Source organism: Tachyglossus aculeatus, chromosome 18, assembly GCF_015852505.1.
Source record: "Tachyglossus aculeatus isolate mTacAcu1 chromosome 18, mTacAcu1.pri, whole genome shotgun sequence".
Classification (NCBI taxonomy): domain Eukaryota; kingdom Metazoa; phylum Chordata; class Mammalia; order Monotremata; family Tachyglossidae; genus Tachyglossus; species Tachyglossus aculeatus.
The window spans coordinates 7,855,718-7,875,841 of NC_052083.1; the positions used below are offsets into that span (position 1 = coordinate 7,855,718).

General features: G+C 51.9%; 1 protein-coding gene across 1 annotated transcript in view; it reads right to left on the reverse strand.

Annotated features, from left to right (window-relative positions):
• Positions 1-266: 266 nt before the first annotated feature.
• The window catches only part of ZC3H3 (zinc finger CCCH-type containing 3), a 287,300-nt gene continuing 267,442 nt past the window's right edge, over positions 267-20,124 (reverse strand). Inside the window, exon 12 of the mRNA XM_038760531.1 lies at positions 267-1,541. Coding sequence (XP_038616459.1) covers positions 1,510-1,541 — 32 coding nt within the window. The 3' untranslated portion in view covers positions 267-1,509. The remainder of the gene's footprint in view (positions 1,542-20,124) is intronic.

Consider the following 20,124-nt stretch of genomic DNA (forward strand, 5'->3'; position numbering starts at 1 on the left):
CCGTGCGACTTTGGGCAAGTCACTTTACTTCTCTGGGCCTCAGTTATCCGTCTGTAAAATGGGGATGAAGACTGTGAGCCCCACGTGGGACAACTCAATCACCTTGTATCTACCCCAGCTCTGTGAGATACAAAGTCTGTTCAGGGCTGGGGCGCCGTGTGCTGCAGCCTGGCAGTACCCAGACTCACCTGGGAGTTGCCGGCTGATCAGGGAAGAAGAGTGAAAAGTCAAGTCAGTTGGGTCAGAGGGTAACTTTATTGCTCATTTTAAAATACCGAAATCACTGGAGAAGGTCTAGAGGGGTGGGGGTGGCGGGGAGGGGCAGGAGATACCTGGGTGGGGGGGTAGTCCTGGAGCTCTTGGAAGCCCCTCTCTCTCCATAGCACCATTATCAATGTGACTTAGGCCCCACGAATGGAGGGAGACAAGGTGTGGGCGTGGATGGGGAAGAGAGGAAAGAAGACGGGAGAAAAGGGCGGGGGGGGGGGGCGGGCAGTGAGATCATGGCTCAGAGAAAAGCCTGGAGGAGCCTGGGGAAGGGGAGAACAGGCTAGAAAACAGGTTACAAACAGGGGGTGAGTTGGGGGGCAGTGCTGAGCTTGGAGGAGCTGAGGCCAGCGGTGACCTGTACAATATTTCCCCCGAGGCGAGGACTGTAAGAAAACTCCTGTGAAAAGCCATTTCTGGTCACTAGCTGTCCAATTTCACAGCAAAAATCCCACCCAGAGTCCCTCTGGCCTTAAGGGAATCTCAGGTTTTGGGCAGGAGGAGGGGGACTGGCAGAACCCTCCCTCCCTTCTTTCCCCTTTCCCTCCCTGCGCCCATCCCCTGCTGGAATAGGCGCTGAGATTCCCGGCTCAAAAGATTTCACCGGCTCAGAAAGCTGCAGTCCCCAGGCTTTCCCTTCTGGACACCATCCCCCATCCCTCCCTCCAGGGACCGGGAAGAGGCTGAGCACAGCCCCAGCACGGATGGACCGTTGTCCTCTGGCTGCCCCGTCTGGGAAGGGGGAGGGAAGACAGTAGGGAGGGGCAAGGAGGGGGAGGGCACAGAGACCAGACCCTGCCTGGGGCAGCTGAGGACATTCTCTTGGACCAACGGTGGAGTTTCCTCCCCCTTTCCTCTCCGTTTCAAGGAAACAGCGCTGGGGGAGTCGGCCAAAGAGCCCAGCCCCTTGGAACTTGCATCAGGTGGTTGGGGTGGGGAGACCGGGCCTGGGGGTGGAGTGAGAGTGGCCAAGAGACCTGGGATTGACAAGATGAAAGATGAAAAGTTTAGTTTGTTCAGAAAGGTAAAACTACTTGCCTAGACTGGCTACGCCCGGGGGTGGTGGGGCCCGGGGTGGCCGGGAGGGGGGCGGTTAGGGTCTGGCGCTGGCTCGAGTGGGGAGAGCCCCAGAGGTCCAGTGTGGAGAGTGAGGTAGGTAGCAGGCCTGTTCCGACGGGGGCTCCGGAGGTGGGTTCCTGAGGGGGCATCGTGGCCACTGGAGGGTGGGACGAGGGCCAGACCTCACAGCCTCGGCTTGATCTGCAGGGGTTTCCCTGGAAAGAGAGAGGGGAGAGTCAGCGGGGGTGCGGACTTGGGCCCATTCATTGGCTCATTCGAATCGGCTTGGGGACCTGGGAGAAACTCCCCTTGGCCGGCTCTGCTCCAGGTGGCTCAGGAGGTGAGGGAGTGTGGCTACAGCCCCTGGACCACCCCGAGCCCCTTCTAAAGAAGGATGACTCCTGAGAACTGAGAGCCCGGGCTTAGGGTCCCCTGGACCATCTGTGGGCCCTGGAGCCAGGTGGGGAGGACGACTCTGAGTCCTCAGAGACGCTCAATCAATCAATTGGATTTATTGAGCTTACTTGCTGAGTGCCGAGCACTGTAATAATAATAATAATAATGATGGTATTTGTTAAGCGCTTACTATGTGCAAAGCACTGTTCTAAGCCCTGGGGGGATACAAGGTGATGAGGTTGTCCCACGTGGGGCTCACAATCTTAATCCCCATTTTACAGATGAGGTAACTGAGGCACAGAGAAGTTAAGTGAACTACTGTACTAAGCGTGAGGGAGAATACAATATATAGAGTTGGTAGACCCGTTCCCGAACCACAACAAGCTTAACGCTTAACCAGCATGGCTTAGTGGAAAGAGCCCGGGCTTGGAAGTCAGAGGTCGTGGGTTCTAATCACGACTCCGCCGCTTGTCCGCTGTGTGACTTGGGGCAAGTCACTTAACGTCTCTGCGCCTCAGTTACCTCATCCGTAAAATGGAGATTAAGACTGTGAGCCCCGCTGTGGGACAACCTGATTACCCAGCGCTTAGAACAGTGCTTGACACGTAGTAAGCACTTAACAAGTACCATCATTATTGTTATTATTTTATTAATGCGTCGACCAATTCTGCTACATTGTATTCTTCCAAGTGCTTAGTATGGTGCTCAGCAGACAGTGAGAGCTCGATAAATACCACTGACTGACTGATAAATTGATTGGGCTTACATTTTGCTCCACAGCAAATATCTCCAGCAGCTACTTGAGTGGCACCCCGGATGCCCAGAGCCCAGGCCCCGGGGATGCCAGGTGGGTCCTTGTTGGCTGCGAAAACTGGGGGTATGGAGGACCATGAAACACACCCTGGAGGAGCCAGTCTCACTGTGCCAGCAAAATCTGCCCAGGATCCAGAGCATGGAAGTGCACCCCTGAGGGAAAAAATGTGAACAGGACTCCCAACCTGCCCAACTCTCTCAGGTGGGGGAATCATCATCATCATCAATCGTATTTATTGAGCGCTTACTGTGTGCAGAGCACTGTACTAAGCGCTTGGGAAGTACATATTGGCAACATATAGAGACAGTCCCTACCCAACAGTGGGCTCACAGTCTAAAAGGGGGAGACAAAACCAAACATACTAACAAAATAAAATAGAATAGATATGTACAAGTAAAATAAATAAATAAATAAATAGAGTAATAAATATGTACAAACATATATACATATATACAATGCCACTGTGGGCCCTGGGACTCACCTTGCTGGACAATGGACACTAGCCTTCCCTAGGCACTCCTCTCCTCTTCTCCTACTCCCTTCTGCGTCATCCTGACTTGCTCCCTACTTTCATCCTCCCTTCCACCCCCACAGCACATATGTATATATCTGTTATGTTAGAGAAGCAGCGTGGCTCAATAGAAAGAGCCCGGGCTTGGGAACCAGGGGTCATGGGTTCTAATCCCAGCTCTGCCACTTGTCAGCTGTGTGACTTTAGGCAAGTCACAACTTCTCTGTGCCTCAGTTCCCTTGTCCGGAAAATGGGGATGAAGACTGTGAGCCCCACGTGGGACAACCTGATCACCTTGTATCTCCTCCAGTACTTAGAACAATGCTTGGCACATAGTAAGCGCTTGACAAATACCATCATTACTATTATTAATACTATTATTATTATGTATATTATTGTCTGTCTCCCACTCTACACTGTGAACTCATTGCGGGCAGGGAATGTGTCTGTTGTTGCATTGAACTCTCTCAAGTGCTTATTACAGTGTTTTGCACACAGTAAGCACTCAATAAATATGACAATGAATGAATAAGGGGTCAAGCATGGGCACTGCCGTTTGGGAAAATGTATCTGGCCGAAAAACGGTTGGAGGACCCCAGCCCTGGGGATACCGAGGCTGCATGGCCTTTGGGCACAAGGCAAGCGGCTGGCTCTGCCCCCTGCCCTCTGCCCACAGCCAAGGCTGCCAGCTGACTCCGTCCATCACCGGCGGTGGGAGGAGAGGGTGACAGGGCCAACTGCCTAGTAACATTTCAATTCTGACAAAGTCGTCAGGGTTGGCCCCGTGGGGCCTGGCGGGGAGGGGTAGATCCTGTAGCTTATCCCAGGGGATGGGGTTCGGGGCTGGAGCTGGTAGGAGGGCGGGGGTGGATACCATGGCCTGCAAGTGGGGATGCCAGGGACAAGGCAGCCCCCGAGCCCTTCCTGGAGGGGAAAGCACACAGTAAGCGCTCAATAAATACGATTGAATGAATGCAAGCTTCACCAGAAGATGTGGTTGGAGCGGTCACCTTGCCTTCAGATTCTCAGCCCACCCTTTCCTAGGGTCACACCCACAGATCTCACCCCCAAAAGGGCCTCTGGACAAGACCGCCTGCCCTCCATCCAATCCACGCAAGAGGAGACATCACAGTCTTCTCTGGGAACTGGTCCCACAATGGACACACAATGTCGTGTGTCAGGAAGTTCTTCTTAATGCCTGACATTAAGTCCTCCTGCTTTATCTGAACCTAGGGGACCATGGGAGCTGAAGGAGAGCCCTGGGCAGAGCATGGGCTGTTGGCGATGAGCAAGGAGGATGCTTGAAAGCCTCACAGCCTTGAGGAGTGGGAGGAGCTCCACTGGTCAGCTCATCCCCACTCCAGACCCGATCCAGATTTTACGAACTCTCTGGATCACTCGTTCATGAGTTAACAACAGTGGCAGTAAGTCCTTTCTTATGTCTAACCCACATCCCTCCCTCTGCAGCATGAGTTCTTTAGCTCACAGTCTGAACTCAAAAGGAGGATGAGACTTTTTTGATCATTTTTCTCTAGCTCCTTGAACCTCCTGGCCTGCTTCTGACTGGCATACAGTAAGTGCTCAATAAATATAGTTGATTGATTAATCACAGACTCCACGCTGGTAGGGCTGTGGGCATCCTTGGCAGGGTCTGGTCACCTGGGGTCTCCCTAGGGCAGATCATAAGAGGGTCCTGCCCCAGGCCAGGTCCCCTCTGTGCCCCCACCCCCGCAAGCGTGGGCTGGACCCACTGAGTCTCCAGGGTCCCGGCTCTCTCGAGGGAGGGTCTCTCGGGGATCTGTCTCTGGTAGGAGCCCCAGCAAAGCCTGGCTGAGGCCGGAGGCTAAGGCATGACTCGCCGCAGGCCTTGTAGCCCACTGCCCTGGCTACCCCTGCTCAACCCTAGGGTCAGACTCCCTGGCTTACTTGCCATCAGGGGCCCTCGCCTCCAGCTCCCTTTTGCTGGGCAGACCCCTTCCACTTTTCTTGGGCTCCCCCGGCCCCAACTGGTGGGCCTGCCGGGTGGCATTCTTGAATCCTGGGAATCTGGCAGGGTGGCCCAGCCCTCCCCGTCGAAGCCCGGGGATCTGGTTACTCTGTTCTCAAGCCCGGTGGGGCTGTGGGTGCAGCTGCACATTCTCCCTGATAGCAGATGCCGGGGGGCGGGACCATGGCCACCGGGCTGGGGCCTCCGCTCCAACTGCCCGTGCCGTTCGTGGGCCTAGGCTGCCGTGGGTCCGCCCCGGCACCAGCTGGGAAGGCCGAGCACTGGGGCAGAGGGGGTGGAGGGAGATGTGGTACCAGGGGTGGATAGGTCATGTCAGGTCAGGGCCACTGGCAAGCGGGAGGAAGGGGCGGCCTGTGAACTCACCGTGGGCTACTGGGGCACCGGTTCAGTAGCTGAGTTTCCCCTGGGCGTGACTCTCTAGGAGCATTGTGGCCTAGTGGAAAGAACCCGGGCCTGGGTTCTAATCCCAGCTCTGCCAATTCTCTGCCGTGGGACTCTGGGCAAGTTACTTCACTTCTCTGTGCCTCAGTTACCTCAGCTGTAAAATGGGGATTCAATTCAACTATCTCTTACTTAGACCGTGAGCCCCATGTGGGACAGGGACTGCGTCCAACCTGCTGATCCTGTATCTACCCCAGCAGTTTGCCCTGTAACAAGTGCCTAACAAGTACCATAAGAAAACAAAACCAAACCAAAAAAAAGCAGATGGGTCACTGCTCATGCTCTTCCCCGAGCACAGCCTTCTACTTCCGCCAGAAACACACTTCTTCCGGGAGGCTGACAGATTAATGCCATCACACTTTGGTTCTTTCATCCCCTCCAGCCTGCCCACCCAGCATTTACCAATACCTCTGTGATTCCACGGGGTTACCTGCAATAATAATAATAATGGCATTTATTAAGCGCTTACTATGTGCAAAGCACTGTTCTAAGCACTGGGGATGTTACAAGGTGATCAGGTTGTCCCAGGGGGGCTCACAGTCTTCATCCCCATTTTACAGATGAGGGAACTGAGGCACAGAAAAGTGAAGTGATTTGCCCAAAGTCACACAGCTGACAATTGGTGGAGCGGGGATTTGAACCCATGACCTCTGACTCCAAAGCCCGGGCTCTTTCCACTGAGCCACGCTGCATCTGTACTTGGGAGACCCCCGAGTAAGGCCCCACTGGATCAGAGATGTGGTCCATTCATGCCAGCATTCGGTTCCCGACAGCGGCACTTAACGGGGGTTAGAGGAACGGAGTCAAGGTCGCCCTCCTCAACAACCACCCGAACGGGTGGAGAACCTATCATCCATTAAGTCCCAGGACTTATGACCACACCCATTATTTATTTATTTACTTATTTATTTATCTATAACAATGTCCGTCTCCCCTCTAGACTGCCAGCTCCTTGACGACAGGGATTGTGTCTATCAACTCTGTTATACTGTATTCTCCCAAGTGCTGAGTACAGTGTTCTGCCCACAGTAAGTGTTCAGTATCAAAATCACCTCATTTATGATGGTTTCTTATGCTCTGTATGTCAGCCAAGGGCTTTGTCCTTTTATCATTTATTATTTAGAAAAGCAGCGTGGCTTAGTGGGAAGAGCCCGGGCTTGGGAGTCAGAGGACGTGGGTCCTAATCCCGGCTCCGCCACTTGTCTGCTGTGGGACCTTGGGCAAGCCACTTAACTTCTCTGTGCCTCAGGTTACCTCATCTGTAAAATGGGGATTAAGGATGTGAGCCCCGTGTGGGACAACATGATTACCTTGTATCTACCCCAGTGCTTAGAACAGTGCTTGGCATATAGTAAGCACTGAATACCTTAATAATAATAATTATTACTATCTTCCTGGAGAGCTTCTCCAGTCTATTGGCCACTGAAGGCAGGAATCATGACTCCCTCTATCCCTTTCCCAAGCAGCCAAGACTCTGTGGTGTGCCTGTTTCCTACACAACAATCCCCTGGAACAACACTGGAAGGCATATCAGCATGGCTCAGTGGAAAGAGCACGGGCTTTGGAGTCACAGATCATGGGTTCAAACCCCGGCTCTGCCAACTGTCAGCTGTGTGACTTTGGCTGAGTCATTTAACTTCTCTGTGCCTCAGGGACCTCATCTGTAAAATAGGAATTAAGATTGTGAGCCCCCCATGGGACAACCTGATCACCTTGTAACCTCCCCAGTGCTTTGCACATAGTAAGCGTTTAATAAATGCCATTATTATTATTATATCACCAGTCAACCACTAGTATTTATTGAGCACCTACTGTGCACAGAGCGCTGTACTACAGACTTGGGCGCACACCCTAGAATTAATAGATAACACGTCTTTTCTCATTATTCTGAGCACTGGGAGAAGAGAGTAGAAAAAGAAGGAGAAGAGACATGGGGAGAGAGAGGGAAAGGGAGAAGGGAGGGGAAAAAGGGCAGGGGGAAAGGAAGGGGGAAGAGGGGAGAGTGGGGAAAGGAGACTATGAGAGAGAGATAGAGAGAGAGCACTTTGCATGCTTCTACTCTGCATCTGCCTGGCCTTCGCCCTTTGGCCCCTTCCTTGCTGCAGAAGGGTGGCAGGGGAGGAGGCTGCCCACTTCCTTGGGGCAACCAGGACCTGCATTCTGCCAAGGGAGTGGCTGGAATTCGTTCCTCCCAGACAAAACTTGGCTCAACAAACTCGGTCTGAGGTATAACGAGCGGTGGCATTGATTCATGACTTTTGGGCTAATTTATGTAAAATAGAGTTCATTTAGCACCTTTCTACCCTTAATACAACACCCATATATCAGAGAGAGGCCAATCACGGTCTTTGTGGCAATTAGTCATCTGAGATGAGGAAGGCGATGGATTTAAAGGGACAAGCAATCTTCTGGAGCCACGGCCTGGCTCCTGCAGGCATCGGCACCTGCCTCCCTTCCGGCTTCCCACTCGGGTCTCTCTCTGCTGGCTCCCTCTAGACTGTAAGCTCCTTGTGGGCAAGAGCCGTGTCTTCCGACTCTGTTATAATGTTATATCCCAGGAGCTTGGTATAGTGCTGTGCACACAATAAGTGCTCAATAAATAAAAACTGATCAAGGGAAGTAATTGCTGGGATGAGGTCACCAAGTTACAATGAAGGCCAAGCCACGCCAACTGCCTCTCAGTCCCCCAGCTTGGATCACTCCTGCCAGGAGGCCCCAAACTTCTTGCCTACGTAGAACAATATTAGCCATATCAGAGTGAAAACTGTGAGAAACCCTGGAAGATTGTTTCTGTGACCTGTTATTGTCTCCTCGGGGACATTGACCACCCCCAGCTGTGTTCCTGGACCTCCCGGGCACCGCTGCTGCCTGGTTTGGTTGCCCAAACCCAATAGCTAAGTAAACGAGGGATGCAGTAACTAAGGGATGCCCACGGCGGGATCCCGTCTCTGCCCAGTGGTGGGGATGGGCCGGGCTGGCTGGCTGAATTATCCTCCTCACCCCCACCTCAGGGCGGTCCACACTTCTGCAGAGGTGTGATTTCTCCATAGGGGATAGGAAACACGGTCTTCTCCATCCTTGCCTTTCATTCATTCATTCAATCAATCGTATTTATTGAGCGCTTACTGTGTGCAGAGCACTGTACTAAGCGCTTGGGAAGTACAAGTTGGCAACATCTAGAGTCGGTCCCTACCCAACAGTGGGCTTGGGCCCAATCTGCCCCAAAAGCTTTGTGAGGGACAGACAGAGCCAGCAAGGAGGTCGGTCGTCAACACGAGAAGCAGAATGGCCAAATAGTTAGAGCACAAGCCTGGGAACCAGAAGGATTTAGGTTCTAACCTCGGCTCTGTCATTAGTCTGCTGTGTGACCATAACCAAGTCACTTCACTTCTTGTTAAGTTGCCTCATCAGTTCATTCATTCAATCATAGTTATTGAGCACTTACTGTGTGCAGAGCACCGTACTAAGCGCTCGCCTGTCCCGCCATCTCGCCTGTCCCGCCATCGACCCCCGGCCCACGTCATCCCCCGGGCCTGGAATGCCCTCCCTCTGCCCATCCGCCAAGCTAGCTCTCTTCCTCCCTTCAAGGCCCTGCTGAGAGCTCACCTCCTCCAGGAGGCCTTCCCAGACTGAGCCCCTTCTTTCCTCTCCCCCTCGTCCCCCTCTCCATCCCCCCGTCTTACCTCCTTCCCTTCCCCACAGCACCTGTATATATGTATATATGGTTGTACATATTTATTACTCTATTTATTTATTTATTTATTTATTTTACTTGTACATTTCTATCCTACTTATTTTATTTTGTTGGTATGTTTGGTTCTGTTCTCTGTCTCCCCCTTTTAGACTGTGAGCCCACTGTTGGGTAGGGACTGTCTCTATGTGATGCCAATCTGTACTTCCCAAGCGCTTAGTACAGTGCTCTGCACATAGTAAGCGCTCAATAAATACGATTGATTGATTGATTGATTGATTGATTGATTGGGAAGTACAAGTCGGCAACATATAGAGACGGTCCCTACCCAACAACAGGCTCACACAGTCTAGAAGGGGGAGAAAGATGTGCCCCATGAGGGACAACCTGATTAAGAGAAGCAGTGTGGCTTAGTGGAAAGAGCCCGGGCTTTGGAGTCAGAGGTCACGGGTTTGAATCCTGGCTCTGCCACTTGTCAGCTGGGTGACTTTGGGCAAGTCACTTAACTTCTCTGGGCCTCAGTTACCTCATCTGTAAAAAGGGGACTAAAACTGTGAGCCCCACGTGGGACAACCTGTTAACCTTGTATCTACCCCAGTGCTTAGAACAGTGCTTGGCACATAGTAAGCGCTTACCAAATACCATCATCATTATTATTATTATTAGCTTGTCTCTAACCCACTGCTTAGAACAGTGCCTGGCACATTGTATGCATTTAAAAAATACCATAAAAAAACCCCAAAACAAAAAGCAACCTGACAGAATTATGAGCCCTAATCTTGAATCATATACCACATATTCTGTCTGGGGGAATGTGCACACACGCATGTGCTCTCACACACACACACACACACACACACACACACACACACAAACAATCTACACTGAAATCATTTTGGGTCACCCAGGCCTGTTCACCCTAGACTGTGAGCCCACTGTTGGGTAGGGACCGTCTCTATATGTTGCCAACTTGTACTTCCCAAGCGCTTAGTACAGTGCTCTGCACACAGTAAGCACTCAATAAATATGACAATGAATGAATAGGCTATCCTAATACTTTCCCTGTCCAGGAATAGATTTGCCCTGATTTGTTCCCTTTATACAGTCCCCTCTCAGACCCAAAGCACATAAGTACCTGTCCACACTTTACTTATTTATATTCACCTCTATCACCCCCTCTAGACTGTGAACTCTTTGCAGACAGGGGACACAGCTACCAACTCCGTTATAGGGTACTCTCCCAAGCATTTAGTACAGTGCTCTGCACAGAGTAAGCGCTTGATAAATACAATTGATTGATGGATCTTTACTGTTGGAACTGCCAGCCTTGGTCTCTCCTCCCTGGAACAGGGAGAAAGTCTGCTGGCTCTGCCCTGGGCAGTTTCTTGGCTGGAGGCCACACGTCTGCAGGCTGCTTAGGGCAGCAGAGTAAGTGGGCACACTCAGCACTAGCAGCGTGGCTCAGTGGAGAGAGCCCGGGCTTTGGAGGCGGAGGTCATGGGTTCAAATCCCGGCTCCGTCAGCTGTGTGACTTTGGGCAAGTCACTTCACTTCTCTGGGCCTCAGCTCCCTCATCTGTAAAATGGGGATAAAGACTGTGGGACAACCTGATCACTTTGTAGCCTCCCCAGCACTTAGAACAGTGCTTTGCACATAGTAAGCGCTTAATAAATGCCATTATTATTATTAGCAGTGGTCCTTTTCCTTGGCTTTAATCTGCAGCGCCTCTCAGGCCTGGGCAGGGGGCGCCGCATCCGTCCAGTGGCCCCTCGGGCTTGTGTCTATGGAGCAACCCGGGATGCTGCAGAATTCCCAGGAGGCAGCTATTCCCTTCGGGAAGTCACTGGGGAAAAAAAAACCCCCGGCTCAGTCCCACCTCCGGATCGCAGCCGGGGAGCCTGGCAGCTACGCAACAGCTTCAAAGTCGGCCGGAGTTCTGGAGAAGATGCTCTCCCCGCCAGCCGTGGTTTGGGGGAGGAAACCCTACTGACACTTCAGTGGGTTCATCTGGCTCTCCGGTGGGGGGTTTCGGAGTCTCTCGTCAACAGCTCAGTTGCCGTTTGACTCAGCCTTCTTTGGGGCCAGAAAGTGGGGGGTCTCTCTGCCCAAACGACAGTGCTGGCTGAATCCACCCCGACAGTCCTGCCGACTGTGAGGCCTGGCTCGACCCGGGCATATCTATTGTACATATCACATTGTACATACTGTACATATCTATTCTATTTATTTTATTTTGTTAGTATGTTTGTTCTCTGTCTCCCCCTTTTAGACTGTGAGCCCGCTGTTGGGTAGGGACTGTCTCTATGTGTTGCCAACTTGTACTTCCCAAGCGCTTAGTACAGTGCGCTGCACACAGTAAGCGCTCAATAAATACGATTGATTGATTGACTGATTGATTGATTGACCCCAGTTCTAGCCAGGGAGAACTGGGTGCCCTGTAAACCCTGACTCCTGCCTGGCTCTGTGGTGGATAGAGTACGGGGCTTGGAGTCAGAAGGACCTAGGCAAGTCACTAGAGAAGCAGCGTGGCTCAGTGGAAAGAGCCCGGGCTTTGGAGCCAGAGGTCATGGGTTCAAATCCCGGCTCCGCCAATTGTCAGCTGTGTGACTTTGGGCAGGTCACTTAACTTCTCTGGGCCTCAGTTACCTCATCTGTAAAATGGGGATTAAGACTGTGAGCCCCCCGTGGGACAACTTCATCACCTTGCAACCTCCCCAGCATTTAGAACAGTGTTTTGCAGATAGTAAGCGCTTAAAAAATGCCATTATTATTATTATTTCACTTCTCCGTGCCTCCGTTACCTCATCTGCAAAATGGGGTTTAAGACTGTGAGCCCCATGGGGGACATGGACTGTGTCCAACCTGGTTACTTTGTGTCTGTCCCAGTGCTTAGAACAGCACAATAAGTGCTTAACAGATACTATAAAAAATAAATGATTGATTGATTGAAGGGGGAGAGGGTTTGGGGATGGGACCTCAGGTTAGGGAGCGGGTGCAGGCGACTCTTGGGATTCTGGCAAACACAACAGCTTCCCTTTCCTACGGGCCCGATATTTTGCGGATTGCACGATCCATCTTCCTTGGCGGTGCAAACCCACTCCTCTTACCACTCCCACCCCCCAGCCTGTGCGAGCTCGGCCATCCATCTTCCAGGAAGCAGGTATATAATTTCTTGTTAGCGGGAGCTGGGAGCTGAAACCGCTTTTCTATTATGATGATGGAGCAGCTTGGAAGAAAGGAGCCAGGGTAAAGTGACCAGACACCTGGTCCATTAGACAGAGCTGGAGAGGTACTTCCTGGGAGCGGCACCAGAATTGGGCTAGAACCCAGTTTTCCATCCCAGGGGTCTATACTGGTCCAGCCACCACCATTACTATCACTAATAATTGTGGTATTATTTATTGAGCGCTTACTGTGTGCTTACTGTGTGCAGAGCACTGTACTAAGTGCTTGGGAAGTACAAGTTGGCAACATATAGAGACGGTCCCTACCCAACACTGGGCTCACAGTCTAGAAGGGGGAGACAGAGAACAAAACATATTAACAAAATAAAATAAATAGAATAAATATGTACAAATAAAATAGAGTAATAAATACGCACAAACATATATACATATATACAGGTGCTGTGGGGAGGGGAAGGAGGTAAGCGCTCAATAAATACGACTGAATGAATGAATGAATGAATGGTATTTGTTAAGCGCTTATCTTCTGCCAAGCACTATACTAAGCCGTGGAGAAGATACAACAAAATCAAGTTGGCTAGGGTACCTGTTCCATAAGGAACTCCCGGGCTAAGTAGGAAGACCAACAGGCATTGAAACCCCATTTTACAGATGCAGTAACTGAGGTACAAAGAAATGAAGTGAACTACTTGCCCAAGGTCACAGAGGAGGCAAGCGGCAGAGGCAGCATTAGCACCCAGGTCCTCTGAATCTCACCAGATCACACTGCTTCTCACTGTAGTACTCCAAACAGAGTGGGCTGGGTGTTCTCAACTATTAGAACTTCAACAGGAGGGAGTGAGTCTGTGTCTGAGGGTTGGGTGCGAGAAAATGTGCGCAAAATACGACTGAATGAATGCAAAGCCTATGTTTATAAAAGTGTGTGTGTGAGAGACACAGAGAGAGAGAGAGAGAAAGTGAGAAAGAGAAAGGGCGTAAATTTGAAACAAGGTGTGTGTGTCTGGGGCAGAGTGAGAGTTTGTGTGTGCGTTAGTGGATGTGTGAATGTGTTTGTGAGATTGCAAGAGGAAGTACATAATAATAATAATGGCATTTATTAAGCGTTTACTATGTGCAAAGCACTGTTCTAAGCGCTGGGGAGGTTACAAGGTGATCAGGTTGTCCCATGGGGGGCTCACAGTCTTAATCCCCATTTTACATATGAGGGAACTGAGGCACAGAGAAGTGAAGTGACTTGCCCAAAGTCACACAGCTGACAGTTGGCGGAGCCGGGATTTGAACTCCAAAGCCCGGGCTCTTTCCACTGAGCCACATTGCTTCTCATGAGTGTGTGTTGAACCCGACGTGGGTATGTGTATGATGCGTGTGCATGCAGGTGAATGAGAATGCACGCATGAGCACAGCACGTATGTGTGGTGTGTTTGTGCATCTAGCTCACTCCCTGGGGCCGGGCTGGGAGCTGGAGCTGGGGGAGGGTCTGCGGTGGAACCGCAATGAATCGTTTGACACTAGACCGGGCCACCTCTCCCAGCGGAGGACGAAGGGGGCTGGGGAGGGGGAGTTCGACTCGTCAACTTGTTTCACAAACACAATGGTTCCGTTGCACGACTCGCTGACCGTGAAAGCCGGCAGATGAGCAGCCTGTCTTATCTGGTCCTTATCTGGCCGGACACATCTACAGGCCCAGCAAACATGTGGGCGGGCATTCTCCATCCCAAAGTGGTGCTTAATGTTGGAGTTGGTAGCCCGTGGCCAGTGCCGGGGGCATACAGGCCAGCGGCGGGACAGCTCAGCCTGCCCTGCCGTGATCTGGCACGGGAATGACCAGGGGCCTCACCCCCAGAGGCCCCCCAGCTCCCCCAAACCCACTGATGCGAGCAGGCGGAGGGGTCTTTGGCCTTTGAGGGACAGAGCAGGCAGAAACAGCTTCCTGGGACAAAAGTTAGTTGGCTAAACCTGTCACAACTGTGTAACAGGGAATGGGAAGAGGAGGGTGAAAGAAGCGGGAAAGGCCAGGCCACAAGGCAGACTGAAAGCTGGAAGAGGGTGATGAGGGGAGGGCTCTCACTGGCTCGGGACCAGAACAGGAGAGGGGGGGTGTTCCTTAACTGAATTTTTCTCTCTTCCTGCCCAGGATGGCAGTCTGTCCCAGAGCGGCTTGTTTCCTTGCCTATAATATCGTCTCCTGGGCATGAGAAGCCAAGCAGAGTGGAAGTGCTTTAGCCCCTGTGGCTGGCAGGACTTACACACCAGAGAGAGAGAGAGAATGGCACCCCGGAGCTGGGCTGGGCTCTCTTGGAAAGAGGAGGGAAAAGAGAAAGCTCATCTATCATGGTTATCTATCAATCTGGAAAACCCCATGTTGGGCCACTGTCTGGGTTTCTCCATCTTAGGTAGAAAGCCCCTTGTCAGCTGTGTGACCTAGGGTAAGTCGCTTAACTTCACTGTGTCTTAGTTACTTCATCCGTAAAATGGGGATTAAGACCGTAAACTGTCCCTGTGGGACAGGGACTGAATCCAACCCTATTATTTTGTATCTACCCCAGCGCTTTAATACATAGTAAGCGCCTAACAAATATCATAAAAAAGTTTGAAATTAATTCCCATGGGATATTAGGCAGATGGGAAACACCAATAGGCTCAAAAAATGATTGGATAAATTCCTAGAGAAGCAGCCCATAGTGGGTTATTAGAGGGAAAGATAGGCATGCTAGATGGACCATCCCGAACCACAGATGCCTAGGCAACCAAGCATAATAATAATAATAATGGCATTTATTAAGCGCTTACTATGTGCAAAGCACTGTTCTAAGTGCTGGGGAGGTTACGAGGTGATCAGGTTGTCCCATGTGGGGCTCACAGTCTTAACCCCCATTTTACAGAGGAGGTAACTCAGGCACAGAGAAGTGAAGTGACTTGCCCAAAGTCACACAGCGGACAGTTGGCGGAGCCGGGATTTGAACCCATGAACTCTGACTCCAAACCCCGGGCCCTTTCCACTGAGCCACACTGCTTCACAAGCATCTTAGTGCCATTGCTAGAGCCAGAATACCAGGTCAGAAAGACTTCTCACCTCCTAAAGAATGGCACCGCTTAAGGTATTCCAAGCTGCAGTTCTCAGGGAGTGGTCTGACCAACACACATTCACACCCTGAAACCTGGATGTGAGATGAAGTGTGGCTCAGTGGGAAGAGTCCGGGCTTTGGAGTCAGAGGTCAAGGGTTCAAATCCCGGCTCCGCCAATTGTCAGCTGTGTGACTTTAGGCAAGTCAATTCACTTCTCTGGGCCTCAGTTCCCTCATCTGTAAAATGGGGATGAAGACTGTGAGCCCCTTGTGGGACAACATGATCACCTTGTAAGCTCCCCACCGCTTAGAATAGTGCTTTGCACATAGTAAGCGCTTAATAAATGCTATCATTAATATTATTATTATCCTGCTGATGGAAGAGGGCTCAGGAGGGGCTTGGGGGTGGGGTGGGGGGGACAACAGTAAGTACCTGATCTTTGGGCCTGGATCGGACACACTGCTCCCTTTGGAGCCCGGGACAGACAGTGACAGTGGCATACCACAGTGCTTTACACACAGTAAGTGCTTAACAAATACCATCATTATTATTATTATACCAACGCTGTTATATTGTATTCTCCCAAGCGCTTAGGTACAGTTCTCTGCACAAAGTGTTCAATAAATACCACTGACTGTTTGAAACTACTTGGAAAGCAGCAGCTTTCCCTGATTGAAACTTGATTCCCAGACCACCACATCATCAGAGAGCAACCCTTATCCCTACCTCATTCCTGCCTGTCTGGGACCAGTCTTACCTCTCCATCAGACTAGAAGCATCTCCTCTCGGGGGCTCACATGTCCAACGGAGATATCAGCTGCCTCTCGTCTCCACTGATTCCCGCAGGGACTTGGGTGGCTCCCCAGTTTTCTCTGAGCTCAGATTCCCCATATGCCCAGGGGGCAGGTCCACCCATCATCACCTGCTCACTTCCCAGGGACAAAGGACAGGTTCAGGATGACTGGGGCCGGAGAAACCCCTAACGTTCATCATCATCATCATCAATCGTATTTATTGAGCGCTTACTATGTGCAGAGCACTGTACTAAGCGCTTGGGAAGTACAAATTGGCAACATATAGAGACAGTCCCTACCCAACACGGGGCTCACAGTCTAAAAGATTGGTGGGTACATCGGGCAGTGGAGATGGCCACCTGACACCCCAGCTCGGAGGGCAGCTGCTTCTGATGTACTGTGGCCCTTTCCACATCTGGCCAGAGCTGATTAAACCCCACCCTCCAAGAGGGGACAGAGAATAATAATAATGGCATTTATTAAGCACTTACTATGTGCAAAGCACTGTTCTACGTGCTAGGGAGGTTACAAGGCGATCAGGTTGTCCCCCGGGGGGCTCACACTTTTAATCCTCATTTTACAGATGAGGGAACTGAGGCCCAGAGAAGTGAAGTGACTTGCCCAAAGTCACACAGCTGACAGCGGAGCTAGGATTTGAACCCATGACCTGTGCTCTTTCCACTGAGCCACACTGCTTCTCCCACAATGATGATGATGATATTTATTAAGCGCTTACTATGTGCAAAGCACTGTTCTAAGCACTGGATGGGTTACAAGGTGACCAGGTTGTCCCACCGGGGGCTCACAGTCTTAATCCCCATTTTCCAGATAAGGTAACTGAGGCACAGAGAAGTTTGGTGACTTGCCCAAAGTCACACAGCTGACAGTTGGCAGAGCCACGATTTGAACCCATGACCTCTGACTCCAAACCCTGTGCTCTTTCCACTGAGCCACGCTGCTTCTCCCATAATACTGTACTCTCCCTACTGTGGTGCGGACAGGTGGGAAGGGGCCTGAATGGGGCTGGCAGACAACCCCTAAGAGGCCCAGCAGAAAAAAGACCCTGGCCTCAGTGTTTCCCCCCAAACAGGTAGCAGGGAGTGCCTGCAGGGATCTCTCCCAGGCTGCTCTGAGGTCTCCTGGCTGAAGGCAGCTGAGTCAGCAGTAACCACTGCTCTGTTCAGTCTCTCCTCACTCCGTCCTACTGCAAGGCACTTGTAAGGGGAACGTGCACGGTTTGGACTGGGCTGGCCCCCAGGTTCGCAGTCTACCAGGGCGTTCTCAGTGCTGTCCAGGCCCACTATTGTGGCCCAGCTCTTGCTGTAGGAGAGAGGGAACCCCTGGAGTGGACAGGCCGTCAACTCTGCTCTGGGTTCGAATCCAGCCTCTGCCATTTACCTGCTGGGTGACCGTGGGCAAGTCACTTGACTTCTCTAGGTCCCGGTTTCCTCATCTGTGAAATGAGGATTCAATACCCGTTCTTCCTCACCGTTGGACTGTGAGCGCCACGTGGGTCAGGGACTGTGACAGACTGGTTATTTTGTACCTACTCCTGCGTTTAGTACAGTGCTCGGCATATAACAAGCGCTTCACAAATACCACAAATTATTATTAATATTATCATTATTATCCTGGGGCCTCGACGGGCGGGCGGCTGCGGAGCGGAGCCGAGTCCTCTGCTGGGAAGCCCGGCGTGGGGGGGCGGGGCCTGACGGGCGGTTTAAGAAAGTTATCCTTCACGAAGTGGGGGCCGTAAACAAAAAGAGACGCGGCTGCCCCTCTCAATGAATTTTCCAAAGCGAAAGTGTTTGAGCGTGCTCAGCGGAGCTGTTAAAAAAGGCTGTAGCGAGCATCTTCCATTAACGTTACGACCGTGAAATATGACAATAAAATGATAGCCGTATGGTCGCAAATTCGCAGCCCGCCGAGTTGCTAGGGGTTTATCGTCACTCAAACGTGCAGAGAGCTGTAAAATGTTTACAGAAAGGGTCGTTTGCAGCTATAAAATCCTCTTTTCTCTCCTAAACAAGGCTGAGTGGAGCCATTTACAAAGCCCTGAATGTTCATCGGGGGAGAGGGGAGCAGCTGTTCTCTCCAGGAGTTTCCAGTGATCTTCTCGAACAAATTAACTAAAATGGGTGCTTTCTAATTAAATTAGCACTCGATTGGAATGGTTTGCATTGGTGCGCTCGGTTACAATTACCGTGGGGCGGACGGTTAGCTGCCGCGCGGGCGGTTTAATGGGAAGGTGAAATATGGAGAAGCCCATTACCTGCTCCCACGTCCAGGGGAGAGCCGGGCCCCGCTCTGCCCATGCTCTCCCTCCCCTGCTTGGGAAGAGCAAATCAAGGTGAGCGGGAAAGAGCCCAAGACTGACAGGGCCAGCCTCTTCCCGGCCCTGAACGTCCGGGACGTTCCCATTCGCGTGCATCGCTCCCACGCTTCCCTTCCTCCCCACCACGGAGCGGCCCTCGGGCCGGGCTGGACCGGGGTGGTCCCGTCCAAGAAGCTGCCTCGCTCCTTCCCCCTCCACACTGGCTCACACACACCCAGTGCCGCTTGTGTGATCTTTGCCTAATGAGGCCCGTCCCCCAGCGCAGCAGGGCTCTGCGTGGCGCGAGCCATTTGCACAGAGTCGGGGACGTGTTCCCAGGAAATAACGGCCTTGCTAATTGATCAGAAAATTGGCAGGGGGCTGGCTGATTTTTAACACTGTGTCCCCTGGCAGAACAACTGGAAACCACCCCAGCCCCATCCCTTAGCCCTGAGAGACAGAGAGAGACAAGAAGGGAGAGAGACAGGGAGTCAGGGAGGGGGAGAGACAGGGAGGAAGGAATAATAATAATAATTATGGTATTTGTTAAGCACTTACTATGTGCCAAGCACTGTTCTAAGATATAAGGTAATCAGGTTGTCCCACGTGGGGCTCATAGTCTTAATCCCCATTTTCCAGATGAGGGAACTGAGGCATAGGGTAGTGAAATGACTTGCCCAAGGTCACACAGCAGAAAAGTGGCGGAGGTGGGTTTAGAACCCACGTCCTCTGACTCCCAAGCCCGTGCTCTTGGGAGGGAGGGAAGGAAGGGGTGGGGAGGGAGGGAAGGAAGGGGAGGGGAGGAGCGGAGGAAGGGAGGAAGGGAGGGAGGGAGGGAGGAAGGAAGGAAGGAAGGAAGGAAGGGAGGGAGGGAGGGAGGGAAGGAGGGAGGGAGGATGGATTTGGCTTCAACAGGGATGTCTTGGTGCTCCATCACTAAGCTCTTGTGGGCTGCAGGGAGCCTGAGGCCAGGCCTGATGGGAGAGCAGACCCAAGAAGCTCTCTCTGTCTCTGGAGTCCAGCTCCAGGGATGGTCAAGTGTGGGGCCAGGCTGACTGTCCGCCTCGAAGCTTGCGCCCATTATAGCCCAGAGATCCAGGATCTTCAGGCTCCACCCACTTCTTCCCTACCTGAATCCAGTTCAGGGTCCCAGGGGGCTTGTAGTTCCAATTTCTACTCCCTTCTTTTTGGCAGGAGGCAGACACTAAATTGGGCCCAAGAGAGCCAGGTAGGCTTCCTGTTCCCAGACAGTCATAGTTCCCAGTGAGGTCCAGTCCCAGGCAATACCCTTTCCATTTCACTTTAGAGACCTGGGAAAAATACTCCGCACTGTCCGCCCATCTTGCCTGGCAGTGCCAGGTTCCCACTCTGTCAAGCCCAGGGGAGGTGTTTTAGGGGCCGTGGAGCAGGAAAAGAGGGGGCAGACCAGAGCACAGTCACGGCCCGCTGGCAGAGTAGAAATCAAAGCTGTAGAAGCATTTCCCTGGGAAGCCAAGCTGGGTGATGTTGTGTGCCAGGCCTTTTCACCAGGTTACAGCCCCTTGGCCTCCTGCATACGGGAGGCAGCTGATGGGTCAG